The 19,273-nt window shown below is 43.9% G+C and overlaps 1 protein-coding gene across 1 annotated transcript in view; it reads left to right on the forward strand.

Moving 5' to 3' along the window:
- LOC105193176 (insulin-like growth factor-binding protein complex acid labile subunit) overlaps window positions 1–19,273 on the forward strand; it is a 207,146-nt gene that overhangs the window by 52,773 nt on the left and 135,100 nt on the right. The window contains exon 2 of the mRNA XM_011157533.3: window positions 12,629–12,703. Within this exon, the coding sequence (XP_011155835.2) occupies window positions 12,629–12,703 (75 nt within the window). The remainder of the gene's footprint in view (window positions 1–12,628; window positions 12,704–19,273) is intronic.

Consider the following 19,273-nt stretch of genomic DNA (forward strand, 5'->3'; position numbering starts at 1 on the left):
AACATGCTTGCAAAGTGTAACTATGTTGCCGAATTTTAATGCCCCTATTTTTTCCCATTATGGCGCAACTCGTGATCGTAAACTTTAATTTGTTCGGACGGACCTTCGTCTGCTTACTCGGTTTTGGGGTGTACTTTTTTTTCGAGCGCAGCGTTTACGGCGTGATTCGCACACGTAGAAATATAATACGTGAAAAATTTGGCGCGAAGTCACTGATTCCGAAACACGAACACGTATAACCATAAGTCTCAATATGGAATAAGTACCTACTACGATCTTGCGCTGACCACCGTAAAAGTCCACAGAAGAGGGAAGAAAAAGGAGAACGACAGGTCTTGCTCTTACAAATATATACTGATATACATTTTCTAGCATAGACATGAATTATTTTAATTATCATATATTTTACTTGATTCTCTCTATTTAATGTCAATATCGATTAAGTTAACTTACTTTTTTATCCCATAATGCCTTTATTTACTGTAATGTTTAATTGATAATAACAAATTTTACTTGATTATCTATATCTCAAGTTTGTAAATGTAATTTGTTGTTACACGAGATTGATTACGCGTCGAGTTACTAAATTTAAATAAAAAAGGAACGAAAAAAGAAGAAATGGTTCTGTTTTCACGCGCTGCTCATAAAGAAGAGTGAGATTATTAACCGCGGGAATCCTTGAAATTTGAAGAAAGGAACGTGGCGTCGTCGTCTGGAGCTCGTGCTTTAAAGGCGCGAAAAAAGGCGTTGTGCGAATACGGCATATTTCTCCTGAATGGATAATGTCTCGGAGACGTTATACAAAATATTTGAGGATTACCGTTCTATCATTTTTCACGCAAAAACATTTTTTTTTTTTTTTTAAGACTTAATTACAGGATTTAATAGAAATAACCATCACAAAAGAAATACCATGTGTATAACGTTACACAATATATTATAACGTTTTTAATAATTTTTTGCCAATGTCAACATTATAAAGTTAAACAATATGCATATTTTTTATTGTATATATAGAGTATACGAGGAAGGCGCGATACTCAAAGACTCCGTAATTCATCTCGTAGCAACAGAAATTCATAACCAGGTAAACTAGTCAGTCCGACGTCGCGTTGCAGTCCTGCGCGCTTTGTCTTAATTACGAAATGATAATGGGCGCCGCATTTTCTCGCGTCCTTTAACGGAGCTCGGTGTCTCATCAGGCGTTCCGGCGGAGAGGCGTCGGATTTCGCGCACCGGAGTCAAAGGTGCGGCGCTCGCGCGAGCGCGCGCGCGCGGCCATTGTGACGCTGACAAAGCGTCGTGAATGCGGCATCTCGAGCGCGAGGAAATTCCTTAAAATCGTGAAGAAAGCCCGCCGTCCCGTTACGCGCCCAGTCGTTTCGCGCTCGCTAACTCGAGCTAAACGCGACAAAGGTGGCCATTGTGCGAGCGTACGTGAGATTTCTCCGGACCGTATGCCCTCCTCCCCACACCCTCTTCTCGCCTGCGTCGCCTATATATACGTATATATTCATGTTGTGTATACACATGCGGCCCTATCATGCGAGCCGTTCTCGCTTATCGTCGTATGACACGACATCCGGTCCGGAACTCACGTAACAGTATCTTTTATCCGTTCCAAAATTCTCCGCCGTACCTGTTTTCTGATTCTGCTGGAAGTACAGCCCGAGTCGATGTCCCGGTTCCGCGCATCTAGCGAACCATCTTAAGGGCGGGTCCTCCACGTTGCGAGAATAGCAGCGAGTATTTTGATAAGGACACAATAAGGTGCGGACGTGCCGGAGCGTAGACTTTTTATTGAAATGCGAGTACAATCGTTGACTCTCCTTCGCGAAGGAATCCAATTTCCGATTTTCAATCGTCCCTTTGTGATAAGAGACTGCTGGAAAGGTTACGTAATAGTGAGAATTTCGTCTGTGTTTTCGTTTCAATACGTAGAGAAGTGACATTGAAGCCATTGTGAAATTTTGTTGGCCCGCGTTTAAATTAGGGGAGACACGCGCTGCGGTGTAATTGGTACCGTGGGGAGAGTATAGCATTGTGGTTTTTAATTGAACTGTGTCGTTACGGTTAACAATTAGCATCGTAATCCCAAGAGTGCTGTCTCAATGCGCGGATTCGTCTTAAACTCCACTACAACGAAATGTGGAGAATCGTGTTTATCTTTCTTTTATGCCCGAGTATTTTTGTATATTTTGATTTCACTTTCTTATCCAGATACAGTAGCTTAATGCTACTCTTGGTCGGCTCTTGTCTTCCTCAATTAGCCATTTCACCTATCGTGCGGCGTGAACCGACCTTAACGGACCTACGAACGGAGCCTTGGGCGTCGCGAAAAGAGAGCTGCCAGGAAAACGTGAGTCAGATCCGAAAGCCCGTCCTATTAACGATCAACCTGGAGCTGATTCACGCCACTCTCGAGGCTATTCGTTACAGCCGTCGGACGGTGCGTGGCATCTGCGCGGCGCGGATACCAGGAGAAGAAAAAGAGCGAGAGGTAGGGAGGGCGGAAAGGGGAATATGATGGAGTGAATGAGAGAGCAGGAGGGCGGGAGGGAGGAGGAGGGACAGCGAAAAATGCGTTATTAGTTAACCCGGTAGCGTTGCACGCGCGCACACGCTCGTGCACATGTAGCGGCCTAAAATAGTAATATCGTGGGATATAACGAGGCGTCCGACGCCGTCGCATCGAACGTGTTTTATCCCCGGCGCGGCCATAAATCACGCCGTGTTTAACAAACTCCAGCGCATCGGACCTCGCAATAATACACATATTCGTCGTGAATTTACACGCGCGCGCATAGGGCGCGAATGTTGCGCGCATCCCGGCGTTACCTGCGTTTTTTTTTATTTTTTTATTATACGTCCGTCGCTTGTTTTATTTCTTTCTGTTTTAATCATTGTTTATCGCAGTCACACGCGTGCACCATATTGCGTATTTGGTAGGGGTTGACAGGAAGGATAGGGGAAAAGTGGGACGGATTACCTCCCCCACGGCTTTGATGCACTTTTCCACGACGATCGCCATTGGCGAGTCAATCATTGCAGCACAGCGCGTGTGTTCGTGTGTGTCTAAATTTAACAAAATACGTAACTGTGGTTTGCAATGGCGACGAAATGCGCTTTTCGCAATGTGTTTTTCGGTTTTTTTTTCCCCTTTTGAATATACATTGTTCAATTTCAACTAGTATTTCGTTGCGTGCTGTTAACACGAATTTTTATGACTGTTATTGCACGATATTTACGGTCACGATTGTGCAATCACCGAATGGCATAATTCGCGGGATTAACGTGGCACGCTTAATGGAAGAGAATGGAAGATACGATCATACAGATGGGTATCGAGCAAATATAAGGAATGTATTTGCTTTTAACTTTTTCCACAGAGCGCTTATAATTCTTGGATATTATGCACTTGTATAATACGTGAAATTTATTTTTTCCATAGATAAACACAATTGATAAAATATAATTTGCGTTTTAATCGACAAATATATAACGTATTTGTATATTTATTTATTAATTATTTTAATATCTTGCGAATTCTCTCAAGATATCGATGAAAATGATGTTATTTGAATATAAAGCACGTAGTTTGTTACGTATAAATTAGAGGTAAAGCAGCAAACTTACGCGCCGTTGCGTACAGTCATAATTTACTTACATATACTAAACATTAAAACAAAATGGCACAGGAAAAAAGGGAATGGGAATAAAAGAATGGAATAAAAGTGAGAATAATTTAATCGTAATATTAATGCTCCGAGCTTATAACATGACGTTACACTAGCGGAGTCTGATAAAGTTTATACTAAAAGCGAATTTCAGGCAAGGTCAAAGTTCTGAAGTCAGAGGGGTCGGTGTGTTACACACCACCGCCTCACTACAATTTTGGGACGTTAATCATGCAACATTAAGGCGCTGCTTCACCTTCGTATCGCGGTTATCGAGTTCACGCTATTATGTTCTTATTGCCCGCACCATAATCATCCTTTTCTCTCCCCCGGCGAGCCTTAATTACCCTGTTTACCGTTTTCATAGGCGTCGTAACGCCGGCCTGGCTATGCACCGTTTCGCCATTAACGCGTTTGATGGACTTTGAAAACAACCCCCCCGGTACCTTCACGGGGTTAACTCCTAGATTAACGCGCCTTAATTTATTACGTGAAATATTACGCGGATTTTTTTAAAGTCTAGATTAATTTCGCAGCTGCCAAAAATTCGGCAATAAAAGAAAAGTTTCATTGTAACAGCTCGAAGAAATATCTACTTTTGAAACGCTTAAAAGCGCATAAATTCTTTCTAAAGCGTTAACAAGTCTCACGTTAATTAATCTTGTTAATAATGTTCGATGATTCTCGACGGAATGACGTTTATCCTTCGAAGAGTAATTATCACGGTCGTTTGGACGATCCGTTTAAATGGAAGTCCCTGAAATTCCTTCTCCATAGTTTGTCCGGCGACAGGACCGTGTGTATCCTGTCCTTTAAATTAAATCCACGCTTTACGGCCAGCACGCGGAGTGGCATTTCATGATTTGACGCGGGACGAGGTTTACACTCGCAGCTGCGGCGCGCATGTTTAAAGTTACTTGGCGAGGGATTTACGACGGGGACGGGACGATTGTTGTTACTGTCGCAGCGCGAGCATCCCAGACGAGAAGATTTAAATAGTCGCGAATAGAGAAAATTTCAAAAATATGCGCGCCTCGGAAAAAGCATTTGCAACGCACGGGCGGCATTAATTTGCAGAAAAACTTTGGCGCAACGACGACAAAGAATAAATGCCGGGCTTCTGAAAACACGACAGGATGGTTGTACCATTGAATGATTGTGGATCATTATTTTCACATTATATTATATTATTTGACATATATAATTTTATAACGAAGAGAATTACGTAGGATTAATGTAAATTAAAAACTTTTACGGTATATTATTATTACAACGAAAGAATATTATCTATTTTTGTAAGTCCTTACTTTTTCGCGTACTTTTACGACGAACAAGAGTGATGTCAAATTTTTCGGAGAAAGCCCGAGTTTAATCGGGAGGGCTGTGCCTACGGCGTCAAATACATATCGAATTCCTTAGCTGGTAACGAGCCAACGTTCACGCACATGTACAGTATCGGAGAATGTAGGGCGCGCTACGGTTCTGCTTAAATCGACACTCACCCCTTTAGAGGCCCTCGAGAGCGCCGCTTTCCCGGTTTGAGGACGGTGAGGCTTATATACGTGTATAACTATCGAGTATTACGAGAGCGGCGAATAAGCGGACCGTGTCGACGAATACGGATCAGCTTTAATACCCGAATGATCCTTCGGTACTCGATATGGAATCGTTGCCTCGATCCGCGTCGCGTCGCGTCGTTGCTCGTTTTTCATCACATTTGCCGAATAGAGCGTGCCGTCGGGACGCACCGAGGCTGTTAAAACAATCGCAGATCCGGAGGGGCTTATAAGAGTATTACCTAATGTGTACTCTGCAATTTCCGATAGAATATCGTGACGTGAAATCGTTTCCCTGCGCGCGTAAATTTTTGCATCGTTTCCAAACTCAATTTCTCCCACGTTTCTTTACGATATTTTGGTATCTTCCAATATCGAAAAATTTTTGCACTATTTGTTATTAAACGCATAATGCAGTTCATCATTTGTAACGGAAAACAAGCTGGTAAAACTAATATTGATTTATGATATTTATTTTTTAATTTTCAGTTGATGTATAATATTAATTTTTTTATCTTTTTACATTGTTTTTTACGACCCGGAAAAAAACATTTAAATTGTCGCAGCAAGATGCGTGAAAAATGCAGTGTAATTTTTTCATGTTTATTTCGCGTAGCGAAGGTCTGTGGATCGATAACAGAAAGTTCTCGTTCGACGTGACCTAATCGTCGCCCGACGTGTATAGCTGCCACTCGAGTCTAAATACGTTTTTCAACGTCCCTCCCGTCACTCGGGGTACACATTCACGGAGTGACGGCCGTCATTGGCGCTGAGGCATTCGAGGGACCGGGGGAGTGTGTCGGCGAAAAGTTTTATTTACTTTAAAAACGCGACGCCAGAGATCCGCTAGTCGGCGCGCAGGGGAAATAAAGTTCCTCTGAATAGAGCGAGAAGAGGACTCGAGGAGGAGAGGAAGCAATAGAAACGAGAAGGAAGCCCGGGACGAAGGAAATTGCGACGGTAGAAGTTGGCGGCGAAAAATCCGGATAAGTCGAAAAAGTTAATTATCACGATAGCACTAACTGTTCGCGCGAGACGACGGACGGACGACTGATGGCCTGCGCGCGTGTACGCTTCGTTTGTCCAAAAACGCAAGAGGGAATTGCTCGCAAAAAAAGGACTGCTGACTAGCGCTTTACCGCGCGCAGCCTTACGAATAATCTGCACGAAAATGAAGTGCCTGCCTTCTCGCCTTATCTATAATTTACTCGCGTGGGGCACCGGTGCGCCGTTCCCTGCACGGACTACTCGTGTAACACGTGTTTCAACTGCGAACTCTTCCAGCGAGCAGAAGCTTACTAGACTCGACTGGAAATATTACCTGCGAGCCCGAAGAAGTATTACGTTCGAATTCACACGAACATCCTCTTCTTTTTGCTATACGTTTCATTTTTATCGGCCATATATATCTAACGATTATCAACCTCGATGCTATTCATAATTCTGATGCCAATTCGCGAGGTTTTAGCAAACGGTGAGGGAGAATAAAAAGGAGAATAATGCACGTATATATATCACGTAGTACCACAAATATTTTGAAGAACGCATATTGGCAACATAAATCACCATGCCGTTTCTCTTATCCATAGAGTTTCAAAGAATTAAATCTTTCGGGGACACAAATTCCGCAAGAATTACGCGTTTCGCAAAGCTTGGATTATAAACCCGATAGAAAAGAACCACGGTTAAAGGCTCAATAGTGCGACGTCGTCTCTGTTTCGTTTTATTAAATGTAAAGCACAAGTTATAGCATTCGGTACCGCGAAATATCGCGGGGTATTCAATTTCCCCGCGCGGATTTTTCTCCTCTCTGTCGGGGCATCGCGACTATCGATGTTCCGAACGAAAATTCTTTAGCCACTTCACACGCATTCTATATCACGTCCGCGATAATACCGAGGGCGGTAATACGCTAGAGATGCGTGCATCCTTCCTCGTAGTGCGGCAGCAGCGCGATTTCGATTTTCCGCGCAATTTTCGAACCACAGGCGGACAGATGGCCCACGAATCACAGCTATTGTCGCTCAACAATGCCTCCGTACCTCATCTTCCCCGTGCGCGCGGCGGGTCCTTGGTCGCGGTCTGCGCGTTATGTATATATTACCTATCCGTTATATACACACCCCCGCGGACATACACCGCGTATTATATCACATAACATACGCGCTTGGCGCGCATACGATCGCGTGTACAGGGTGTCTTGGAGCCAACACGCGAGCGCGATCCAACTACTAGTTTTTCGATGAATTACAAGCCTCAGCCTATCCTTAGACATCGATCATTGCTAGTACTTTATAAATTACGGGGTTATTTTTGCAATTGAAGCTCAAATTAAACTTGAGCTAGAGTTCCCTTGAAAATAAACGAAGAAAAGATTTTGTTACACGTTTATAGCCCGGGGCGGTTAATTTATCAAAAGTCACGTCGGTTTTCGATCGATGTCTAACTCGATAGCCATTGATACCTAGTCTCTCTGTAGCAGCCGTCATTCTTCTTAGTCACCATTCTCTGTCATCTGGGACTGAAAGCTTATTCACGTGCGGTAGGTAGGTAGGTAGGTAGGTAGGTAGGTAGGTAGGTAGGTACGGGACACCCCGTACACGTACTCCCATCTACCCACTCATACGTACCCCCCAGAGAGTATTACGTACGTACATACACCGGCTATGTGGCCGGGAATATAGGTGGTAGGTAATATTCGACGATGCCGAAAGCACGTTCGAGCGATCGATCTCTCGCCTCTCTGTCCCGGCCCCGGTGCCCCCGACCTCCTTTACCCTTCTCCTCGCGGGTGCCGGTTGCATTCGGGACTCCAGACTTCGGCGTCGCCACCGAGAGAGGAGCACCAGCCATCGAGAGAAGTACGAACACAGCCAAGCAAGAGCGTGAGCGAGCGAGGGTAGATGGAAGACCGGGGGTGTGGGACGCCGAAAGGGGTGCGACCGTCGGGGGTGGATACCCTACTAGGTATCTCAACTTACGATTGCCCCGGGGGCGTGCACAGAAGTGCAAAGCAATCGTCTCCCGGCCTCGATCCGTCTCGAGCTCTGCGGGCTCTCTTCTCTACCTCCCCGAAAAGGGGTAACGTATCGAGATACACGCGAGAGCACCTAGGGGTTGGATATCTCTCGGCGGTCCGCTTCTCGGCGGTCCGCTGCCGTTGTTGCTGCCTGGTTTCGAGCTCGATTTACAGCACGGGAACTCACGACTTACGGAATTCTCGTAGAAGTCCGATGGTTCTTCCTCCTTCTGTTTCTCTCTCTTTCTCGCTTGCTTTCTCTTAACGTTGTATATGTGTCTACTCTGTTTATCCCGCCGATCCCCAACGATTTTCTCCTCTTACCGGCGAAGCGGATCAACCGGCATCGCCGATTTACGGGGCGCGAAATTCGTACGACGCTCGTTCGTCTTCGCACGTTACTTCTGGTAACTCGGTGAATTTTCTCCTTTTCTCTCCGTGAAACCTCAGGCACATCGATATTTTTTTTCGAACGGGCTAAAAACGATGAAGAGGAAGGTACTCGCGATTCGCGGACTCGATTCGGGAAGACGCGCGTCCGCGAATAAAGGGCGGTACCCTTATTATGTTGCGGTTCCGCGCCTCCTACCGACGTGAAATACACAGCCTATAGAAACTTAGTTTTCCACCGCCTCTGAATTTCCGAGATGTTGGCATCGGAATTTCTTATCGCGTTATTTTGCGATTTTACACTCGAATTATAAGCAGATACGCGGCGCCCGCGAATTTGCTTCTCGTCTACTGGAATTTTTGAGTCGTACACATCGACGTTGTTTTCCGCATTGTTTTGTGGCTTTCGCGTGGTACATGAATTCACGTACTTTCGCCATTCCTCATGTTTAGAAACTTGATTCGGAATTTCTTCACTGAAGCGTTAGCGCGAAATTGTCAATGTTAATTTAACTCTGTGCTAGATTTTTCAGTTGCTATTTTTAAGTAGCGTAACATGTATCTTTTTCTCTAATTAAAATAAAATTATAAAAAGAAAAAGAAATCCACTCTTGAAAATTTTAACAGAAAAATGTGAAAAATGTATTTTAAACTTATATTGTTAATTTAATTTTAATAAATAATGTGGTATTTTAATTTCAACAATAAATTTTATATGTATAACATTAAAACACTACATTTCTGCAGAAACAAAACAATCGTCTCATTACTTGTCAATAATCATAATAAATGTTATTTCTATTTATAAAAATAACATTTATTATGTAACGTAAAAAGACCTTTTCAGAATTATTCGAAACGTATAAACGCAGATGAGAAAAGTACGGTGTGCGGCTTTTGTATTTATCAATTCAAGTTAAATTGTACGTTAAGAAATATGTGTGTCATAAGGCCGCAGTTGGAAATTCTTTAATGATGCACGTTGAAGTCGGTCTTCGTGCGGTAACCGGAAACGTACGGGCTTACGGGGGGGAAGATGCGGGCACAAGGACGGGGTCGTGCGTAGCGAGATTCTGTGACAAACGACACGACTATACGTTATCTCGGAGACCGAGATACATGTCTCGGGGAGGAAGTTTCCCTCCTGTAGTTTCTCGCTCGAATTACAACAACGGGAACGCGTTCTCTCCGCAAGTCGAGTGCGCTTTCTTTCGCGCTCTATAATTCGCCATTCCCGCGCTCGCTCGCTCGCTCGCTCGCGCGCGCGTTTTCACGTACCCCCTATCATTTACGCCGTTTCTGACACGGGTTTCGCGGCTGGAATTGAAAAACAGGAGATGCACATCACTTTAATGTACCCATCTAAAGATACGCGAAATATGAAAATTCTGTACGACGCGCAGAGTCATTTTGACCATTCAACGTGTCAAAGGGTTAAAAAGAAGTCTCCGCTGAAGTATAATGAAGAACGTACGCTGGGACGAACTTTAGCGATATTTTTCAAGAAGAGCATCCGAGGAGATGTATGAGCTTAATTAAGACCGGGCATGCATCATAAAGTTTCGTCTGAGTAACGTGAGCGCGTTGCGGTACGCTGCAAAAAATCTGTTCGCAATTTCGAAATAATTCAGAATACGTCAGCATGTCTTGCCTTTTCAAAACGAAAATGAGAGAGAGAGAGATAACTCTAATATCTTTCACGCTCGTAGGAGTGTAAATCGTTAGCCGTCTTTTTTAAACGCGGAAAAAAAGTTCGTACTTGAAATTGGATAGATGAAAATCTTTCGTTCCATTCATCAACGTATTAACATTAAAGAGATGAGATTAACGTGATATTACGAAGAAAATTATAAAACCGTTACATATAGAATTTATAATTGTGCCAAGAAAGAAAAAAATTTAAAAAGCGTCCAGTTATATTTTTCAACAAGATTTATAAATAATTATGTTTAGACGATTTAAGAGAATTTAAAAATACATTTGTGAAACATCGCACACGTAAAGGCCACGAAAAGCGAGAAAGTAAAAATGTCATGCGCTCATTTTCGAGTTTAGGGTTAAAAGTCTTCTCCACTGTTTGAATAATCAACGATATTAGCAGCGAGTTAAACCGCCTTGGTATTAGCGCGTAAACGCGTTGCGCCAGAATAGCCGGGCATCGATTTTCATTGCGAGTGTGCGTGTGCATGTCTGTGAGAGCGAATTATCTCCCAATGTTCCGATTCGGCGGTCAGAACAGGCAGGGCTCTCCCTCGAATCCGTAGAGAGATCGATATCGAGCGATCGGAGAGCTTAGGCGGCGCGTCAGTCACCTTCGGATTCCTCAAAAATCGCCGGTTAGCGGTCAGTTTGCGGACGGGGTGCGCGCTCTATGCTCGGAATACTTCGGATAGAATCCGAGAGAGAACATTCTCGACGTCCACGTCGGCAACTGTCGAATTAACCCCGCGGTGTATGTATGTATGTACACGCCTCGGAGATACGGCACTTCCGAGGAAGCCGCGGTCGGCCGAGCCGCAACGCGATTCCGCCTGCAAATACCGCTCGCGGGTGGGTGTCAGTTTTGTCGGTTTCTTCGTCCAACTATTTCGAACTCCTGTTAACAGCTCGGCAACGACTTCCGTCGATTTGACGGAATGCACGGATCACTCCGCTGCCGCGCCCGCCGCGCCGCGCCGTGCCGCGCCGTATGCCGACTTCCCGATTTCTTTAGCCCGGAAATTCCTCGGCTGGAGCAAGAATTCCGGCCGACGGAAATTCCATCGCGTCTCCTCGATATCGCTCGCGGTGCTCGGAATAATTCTGCTCGAGCGGCATCACCTTACGCATCGTCGTCGCTACCATGTCTCGCGCAAAGTGAGGAAGAGCTGTTGAATCTATTAAATTTCGAGCATCCGGATATTACGACATTCATATTATCTGTAAAATTCAATAACTCGGGCACAAATATATTTATATTAATATATAGCAACACTTGCTCCATACTGAGAGCACTATTCGGCGCTGCAAAATTGATCTTAATGCGCGCGAATTTCATTTAGTCATACAATGATTGGATATTTATTCTTGATCATCACAATCCTCTGATGACGTGTTTCAGCGACGAGTTTCGTATAATGTGAACTAAAAGCATACGAATGATGTATTGCGTCGTGGAGAGCGGTATTCGCGATTTTCGAAAATAATGCGCCGTTCGGACAAATACGCGTATTTCGGAACATACGTTTTGCTAATACGTACCTACATATATTATATAGATCCGCAGTCTGTCAGTCTCTTTTAAAATCTACCATGTCGTCTAGCACGACATGTTATGCTTGAAACATTGCTCTCTCGGAAATGTCGCGATACATTTTACGTGATATTTACTTATTAAAGTCTGCAAGAGTGAAGCGTGGTAGGTATCGAGCGCTTATTTCAAAACGACTTACCAATGCCTCAGCAACGTTTTATAATTAAATACTAGCACATCAAAAGTATAACGAAATAATCACAATCGTGGCAAAAAATCTGGATACGACAGCGGAAATCCGGTTTTATAACTCGAGTTTTTTTTTGTTTAGTATATTTTACAAAATTTTTCTTTTTTTATAAATCGAATAAATATTACAAAATAAATATCGCACAACACTGATATCAATTTTATAAAAGAATTATAACTAGTTTATATTTGAATACGTAGATGCATTTTTGAAATCGCGCCCGTTACCAATTCTTTTTCCAGACCAATATCGTAGATTGAAATATTTTTGAAATATTTTCGAGCTCACGAGCATGTACAAAATGCGGCACCTGGCTTGCGATTTCCCCAAGCATGAAGGCGAAAGGTGGAGAATTTCGGTTCGTCGATCTTAGTTCGTTCTGCAAACTCAACCGCGAGCCATACATTGCGAGCGATTATTGCCGGCAACGAGCATCCGGCAGGCTTAAAATCGATTGCTCATAGCAACCAGATCACGGGCTAATCGCGAATTTTGTTGTTGCAGAAATGCTACTGGCAAAACTACGAGTCACGGGAGCATCGTCAACACAACACCGAGACCTCGCTTACTTCAACACGGGTGAGCTTCTATTTTTGCGTTTTCCTCTACTATTTTCTTTCACGCTCGCTTTTTATCTTTTCTTTATTATATCATATATTTTATGTAACAAAGAGAAAATTTTTGAATAGAATTTTATTACATGCAACAGCTTTGTAGTTGTTGTAACAACGTTGTAATTTTCATTATTGCAATTTTATCGAGTATTTAGTATCGAGTATTTAGTCTTGATTTGATATATTTGTATAACTTTTTCTTCAATTATATATTATAGCTTTGTACGATTTAAAGTAGACTTTGTCTTAATAAAAATCTTTCCAGACATAATATTACTTTTCAAAGTTAAATATCTTGGTAATTGAGCTTGAAATTACGTTTCTGTCAAAGTAAAGTCCACTCGAAATTAAATGCAAATTTCTTTTATCTCCGTTCATTTCTAAAGGAAATTTCATAATATTCTATTTTTTAACTCGTGCCAACGTTGCTTAATTTTCAATTGCTTATAACTCGAAATTGTCTCGACATTACAATTTTTTTTCTCTACCGTTTAACTTTCAACATAATATTTTTTAGCGAGTGTATACGCGCGATTACCGAAACACTTATATCTAGTTACGTGCATGTTTTAAGAAACGTTCGTCTGGGAGCTATAATAAACGCTTCCCCTACCATCGCTTTCTTATCCGTATTTAAGTGCCGTCACCGTCGTAAGAAAGTTTCGTTGCGCCGCGCACCCGCCGCGCCGTTGTATCGATATCGCGCTCGTAACGACGAGGGGTCGAGTTGGTTGACCCCGCATAAAGTGCGGGGCTTGTGGGTCGTGTGCCGGGTATCTTGAAAATCTCGTGGGTCAGGGCGTGGTGCCGACAACGACAGAGCGGGGTCTGCAATCAGGCTGTCTCGTTCGCGACGGTGCGGTGCGTTCGACCAGAAGCTGCGCGTAAGCACGCGCGAATTTCCTCTCCCGTCCCTCTGCCTGTGTAAACACCGTCGCATACGCACGTACGCACGCACGCACGCACACACGGACATACCCTCAAAGACCTCCACCCTCGCAACCGGGTCGAGCGCCCATTCTGATTAGCGGCAAATAATACCCGTAACAATAGCTACCGCTTTCCACGCAGCTTGCTCGTCGCGCGTTTGTACGCGTGTTCGTCATGCGCGTGTGCGTCATGCGCGCGCGTGACTTTCGACGTTGGTATGTAAGTGCGCGCGCGTAAGAGCCTCCGCGTCGAAGGGTCCGACGGCGCCCTTTGCGCGTCAAAGCCCCGAAGACACGAGTCAGTCAATCCCTATCTATTTTCGATTCCTCTCAGTCTCCCTTCATCTTCATCTCTCTCTGCACGTTTTATGTGTGTTCCCCTTGTGCCTTACGTCCACGGAATTTCGATGGTCTCCGAAACAGATTTATCGCGCCTTCTTCCGAGCTTCCGGAACTCACTCACTCACTCTCTCTCGATACTGCTCTCGGCCGCTCCAGTATCGATCACGTGGCGCGCGATGGCCAGCTCGGAATCGTCGTATCCGACGCTTGCGTTTTACCACTTCTTTTTTCCTCTGTCTTCTTTTTACTTCCGCTTTGTATGAACGTTGCGAGCTGCCAATATGTTGAATTCTTTATGAACACTTTGCAGACGATTCATTCGCAGCGCGAAAATGGAAGAATAAGAGCGCTTGAAGATTCGGTTTTGTCTAGTTCAATTCTTGACGCGCGCGCGTGAAAAGAAACACCTCGTTCGCTCAATGACAATAACGACGACGACGACGACGACGACGATGGCGACGACGACGACGACGACGACCACGACGACGACGACGACAATGACGATGATGGCGAAAGCGATGTCGACAAAAGCGTCGACGATTTCTGTCTCCTTTCGGAGCTTTTCGTCGCCTGAACATTGCGTTATCTCGTGCTCGCTTTTGTTTAGCGTCGCTTCTTATCGTCGGCTGGGGCGACGAAAGTTATCGTTCGATCGCCGCTACGGGCGAGGCGTCATCAAGAAATAAATGGCTGAGAAGCGAGGAGGTTAAGCTGCTTTTTCGCCGCTTAACCGCGCTCCTTCGTTATCCGAGTCTTGGCAAGACTTCCGAGACATTAAAGAGAAGCAACGTTCGGAGACAGGTCGGCGGTTAAGCTCCGAGCTTACGGTTACGGTTAATAGCAGCGATTAACCCTTTGCGAAGCCAATCTTTAAGCGTGGATAAAAAATCACGCGAGATTAGCGAGGGGTATTGGAAACTCCTAGAAAAGGACGATACGATGCCCGGCTTAGCGAGAAGATATCGTTTTATTAAGAAGCTCGCCAAGTGCAAAGTTGCTATAAATATTATCTATTATTAAATTCTTTCGTTTTTATTAATCGTTGATAAAGTACCGTGAAATATGGTTTACATGTTATTAAATTTTATTACGTAATTAAACTTTATGTAATTAAATTTTTATTAATATGCTTGCGCTTGTTATCTCAGACTATTTCAAATAATGACGGTAAAATAAAACATTTTTCGCGCACAATATCTCACAAATATTTCAAATGGTTGCAAAAGTTTAATTTCGCAATAGCGTCGGATATAACTTCTTTTGAATACGGAAAGTTTTTCTCGAAAGCAAAAGTGAAGTTATCGTACGAAATAAAAATTAATATGTCGAATAATGTTTCAGAATTTTATGTTTCGGAGCTTGTGCAAAAATATCTTTCTTAATCAATTCTTGTCATGCTTTTTAAACGATGATAAACCTTCTTATTAGTTTCACCTCGAGCCGTTTATCGTAAAGTCAGCTCCGTCGACCCGAATACATTTGATCCTTCGTTATCGCTCGAGGATCTCGGGGTCCCAGTCAGCAGAAACCACCTAATCCTCCGGAAAGCCCTCGTGAAAAAGCCTCGATCTCCAATTCATCCCGTCCCGTTTTGTGCGCGATCGGGCAGCAGAGCGGAAAGCCTTGCCGCAACCGGAAGTCGGGACGGTCTCGGCCGGTGAGAGAGGCTTCTTTTTTAGAACGAGAATAATGACTCGAATTACGGTCATTTTCTGTGCGACCGCACAGGTGTCCGATTGTGCGCGCGACGAGAGTCGCCCCGACGTAGACACACATACACCCACATACACACACGAACACACACACACACACACACACACACACACACACACACACACGCACGCACGCCGCATCGTGGTGGCTAGCCACCACCGCCGCCGCCACTACCGCCGCCACCATCGCCGCCGTACACGTGTCACCTGCACTTCCACTGCACGTCAGTAGCCGGCATTGCGGATATAGTAAAACTCACGCCGCGAGCTGACGAGGTGCACGACCGCGTTAAACGTGCGGCGGTGCATTTGAAGAGCTGGATTTAAAAGCAACTCGAGTGTCAACAAGCGAACGGCTGAATGTTAAATGATTTAACGCTCGAAAATTAATTTTAATACATTTTAATACATTTTAATACATTGCACCGATGCGAGGTAACTTGATGAGAAACATCTGATTGTAAGTCACTTTATATTTGGAGAGAATTTTTTTTTTTTTGTAAGCTGCGTCACACAACGTACTATCAGTAAAACAGAATATTGTATAATACTTGGATAACGATGCTTGACATAGAAAAAATGACATAGTAAAATTAGAAATTATGACATTTTAAAACTGTAACTTGGGATACCTTTCTAACATGAGTAAATACGACGCATGTGTATTTTAATTAGACTATTAATTTTTTTTCTTGCGTCTGATCCTCTCGTTTTCAATTATCGCATGTGTTTCGTGTATACTCCTTCAGGCTTTTTTTGGTGCCTCGTTATCTCGACTTTGGAGTTCGGGACGCTCGGGCCAGTATTTAATTGAACTTCTCTATTTTCTCGTTATGTGAAAAGTCTGTTCTTCCGGGTCGGGCACCGCCTATCGAAGTTGCTCCGGAAAAATCGCCATTAACATCCGGTCACAGCTACTGACCGAGTTCTCTATCTCCGGCGCGAAATGCGACGCTTGTTCGGAGTGACGAAGTAAGGCGTGCAAACACGTTGGCAAGATTAATCGATATATAGGATGTTCCAAGACTTATAAGAATCTTGATGTTGTTATAAGTTTTATAACAAATTTTAAGTTTGTTTTTCCCGAGGCGAGATTTTTTTGTTTTGTTTGAGAATTTAATACTTGAGATAAAATACTTTGGTGATTAAACTTTCAGTAATCAACGCGTTAAGTGCGATGTCTACACTCGGTTTGCATTCTCTATTATTCGCTGACTGTCGAAGGTAAACCATTCGAATTTGCCTTTACTTTGGCAACGTTCTTCCGGGAACGTTCAGATGAGGATTCGGTGGTTTAGCTCCGACGGTCAGCGAATAGCAGAGATTTCAAACAGTTTCAATGTGAGCGCGCCGCGTTCACACGTTGATCAACGGGTGAAAGCAGTAGTTGAAACTTTGTTTTGTTTAAATAGCTGTAATCTAGTAGCTTGCTTTACGAAAAGAGCCGGCTATTTAATGCTTTTAGCTTTCGTTGCTTTGATATCTTTATTAGGAGAAAATTAATCAAGTTTAACAGCAGAAACAGTAGCTTTTCAGATTAATGTGGCATGCGCAATGTTAAATAGCGATGAATAGACGAATGCGCAGGAGGCAAAATGGGCGACGGGTTAGAATTCCTCTTGAAAAATTGATCGTGAAGTGGAGGCGCGCTCATATAAACCAAAGTGAATCGCATTTAATTATTTCTTGGTTGCGCCATAGCGACAAAAGCGGATCCGACTACGAATGTACTCGACAGTCTGGTTGGCTGAATGCACAGCACGATTATATTCGCCTCGAAAAACAGAGAAGGATTAGCGCCTTCTCTCCCTCCCCCTCCCTCTCTTTTCTCTTTGAATTGAAATCCGCTTCAGAAACACTCTAATTTTAATAGGTCGTAGTGCATTATTCAAATAATTGAAGCGTCACATCGTTGGCGGCGCATCTCGCAGTGCGCATTCACGCGTTAAATCTCACGTTTAGGATCGACGCAAGAGCACCGGTACGTTTGTTCGTCGTGTTTGAACGCACGGCCCAGTTGGGCCCTAACCGGACGTAATAAGAAACGTGTGACGCGCGATAAGGGCCTCCGCCACCGCCGCGTTAAGGGTGGCGATTTTACGTCATTTATAGTTATCCACCTGCGCGAGCGTAAGATATCAGTCGAATAGTTTCCGACGTTCGATCACGATCATAAAATCTGCTATCGTAGTCGTCGTCGTCGTCGTCGTCGTTGTCGCCGTCGATGTCGTCGAGCGACATTTCTCGCTGACCGTTACTCTATAAGCTGATGCGAATAAGCTTATAAGAACCATGGCCGCGTTTCACCTAGGACGCGAATCACGATCGGTCGACGCGTAAAAGCGATTATCGAAAGTTTGCTGACGTGTTTTTCCAGTCTTTGATTTCGAGGCACGTCGACTCACCGGGGCTAGCTACAGGTCATGCAATGGCCGCCGGTGGTACAACGGATACGTGTAAAGAGAAGTGGAAAAATAAAGTGGATACGCTACCTCGTTAACCTTTAAGCACTTCGCGAACCCCTTGCTCGAACGTTACACGCTCGATTGCCGATTCTACACCACAGATTTGCTTAATCATGACAGTCTGATGAATGCGAATAAGCTTTGTTTTATCGACGCATTCCGTCGGTAATAATTACATTAAATAAACACTTGAAATTAGATGATAAATGTCACAATTGGCTCTTGACGTTTTTTTAAACGTAATTTTGTTGCTCTTTCTAATTTTTGGTTCATCAAATTATTTTTATTGTCATAATTTCATTCTCTTTCATTTGACAAGATTATCAGGTAGATGAACACATTAAATTGTAAACACGCGCACATGTATTCCGCATACGCATTCTAGGGGGGGGGGGGGAGTACATTTTCCTCTATTTTCAACGATATTAGTTGTTTCAAAGCTTCGAAATACTAATTTAGGTTGCAGCGAGTTATATTATCGGATATAATATATCAGATTCGCTTGATATACCCGTGCAGATAGATAAATGTACATACGTTGAACGCTCGCGTGTTATTTGTAGGCAAATATGGATCGCAATGGTGCTTTAATCGCGTTTGTTTTGCCGCGGTCGTTTCACCGTGGAAGAGCGAATTAACGAGCGAGAGCCCGGTTGGAAAACCAGTCGACCGGCTGTCCGCTGTCTAATTTTTTTCCTCAATCCAGAGCACCGGCCGCGCCGGTGACACGAAAAAGGTCGATCGCCGACAGCGTCAATCACGGTCAATGGACATAAAAGGGATTACCGAAACTTCACTAATGTGATTCCCTGCCAGCGTCATCCTGATATGCACGTTACTTGCAGTCCGATCGCATGTCAATGGCAGCCGAGGCAGTACAACAAGAAGGCAGAAGGTCGATAAGGCGCCACCGTCGTCGTCCTGTCGGTCCCGATGCTTTCTATTGTCCATAAAGATTCTGTGCGGTTCTATCGTCATATTTTGAAACGAAATATCGAGCTTTCAACTCGACGGCGACGATTGTTATTAACCGAACTGTCGCGATCATTAAATGAACCGTTATTTATTTCAATAGTTTTTCCCCGTC

Source organism: Solenopsis invicta, chromosome 10, assembly GCF_016802725.1.
Source record: "Solenopsis invicta isolate M01_SB chromosome 10, UNIL_Sinv_3.0, whole genome shotgun sequence".
Classification (NCBI taxonomy): Eukaryota; Metazoa; Arthropoda; class Insecta; order Hymenoptera; family Formicidae; genus Solenopsis; species Solenopsis invicta.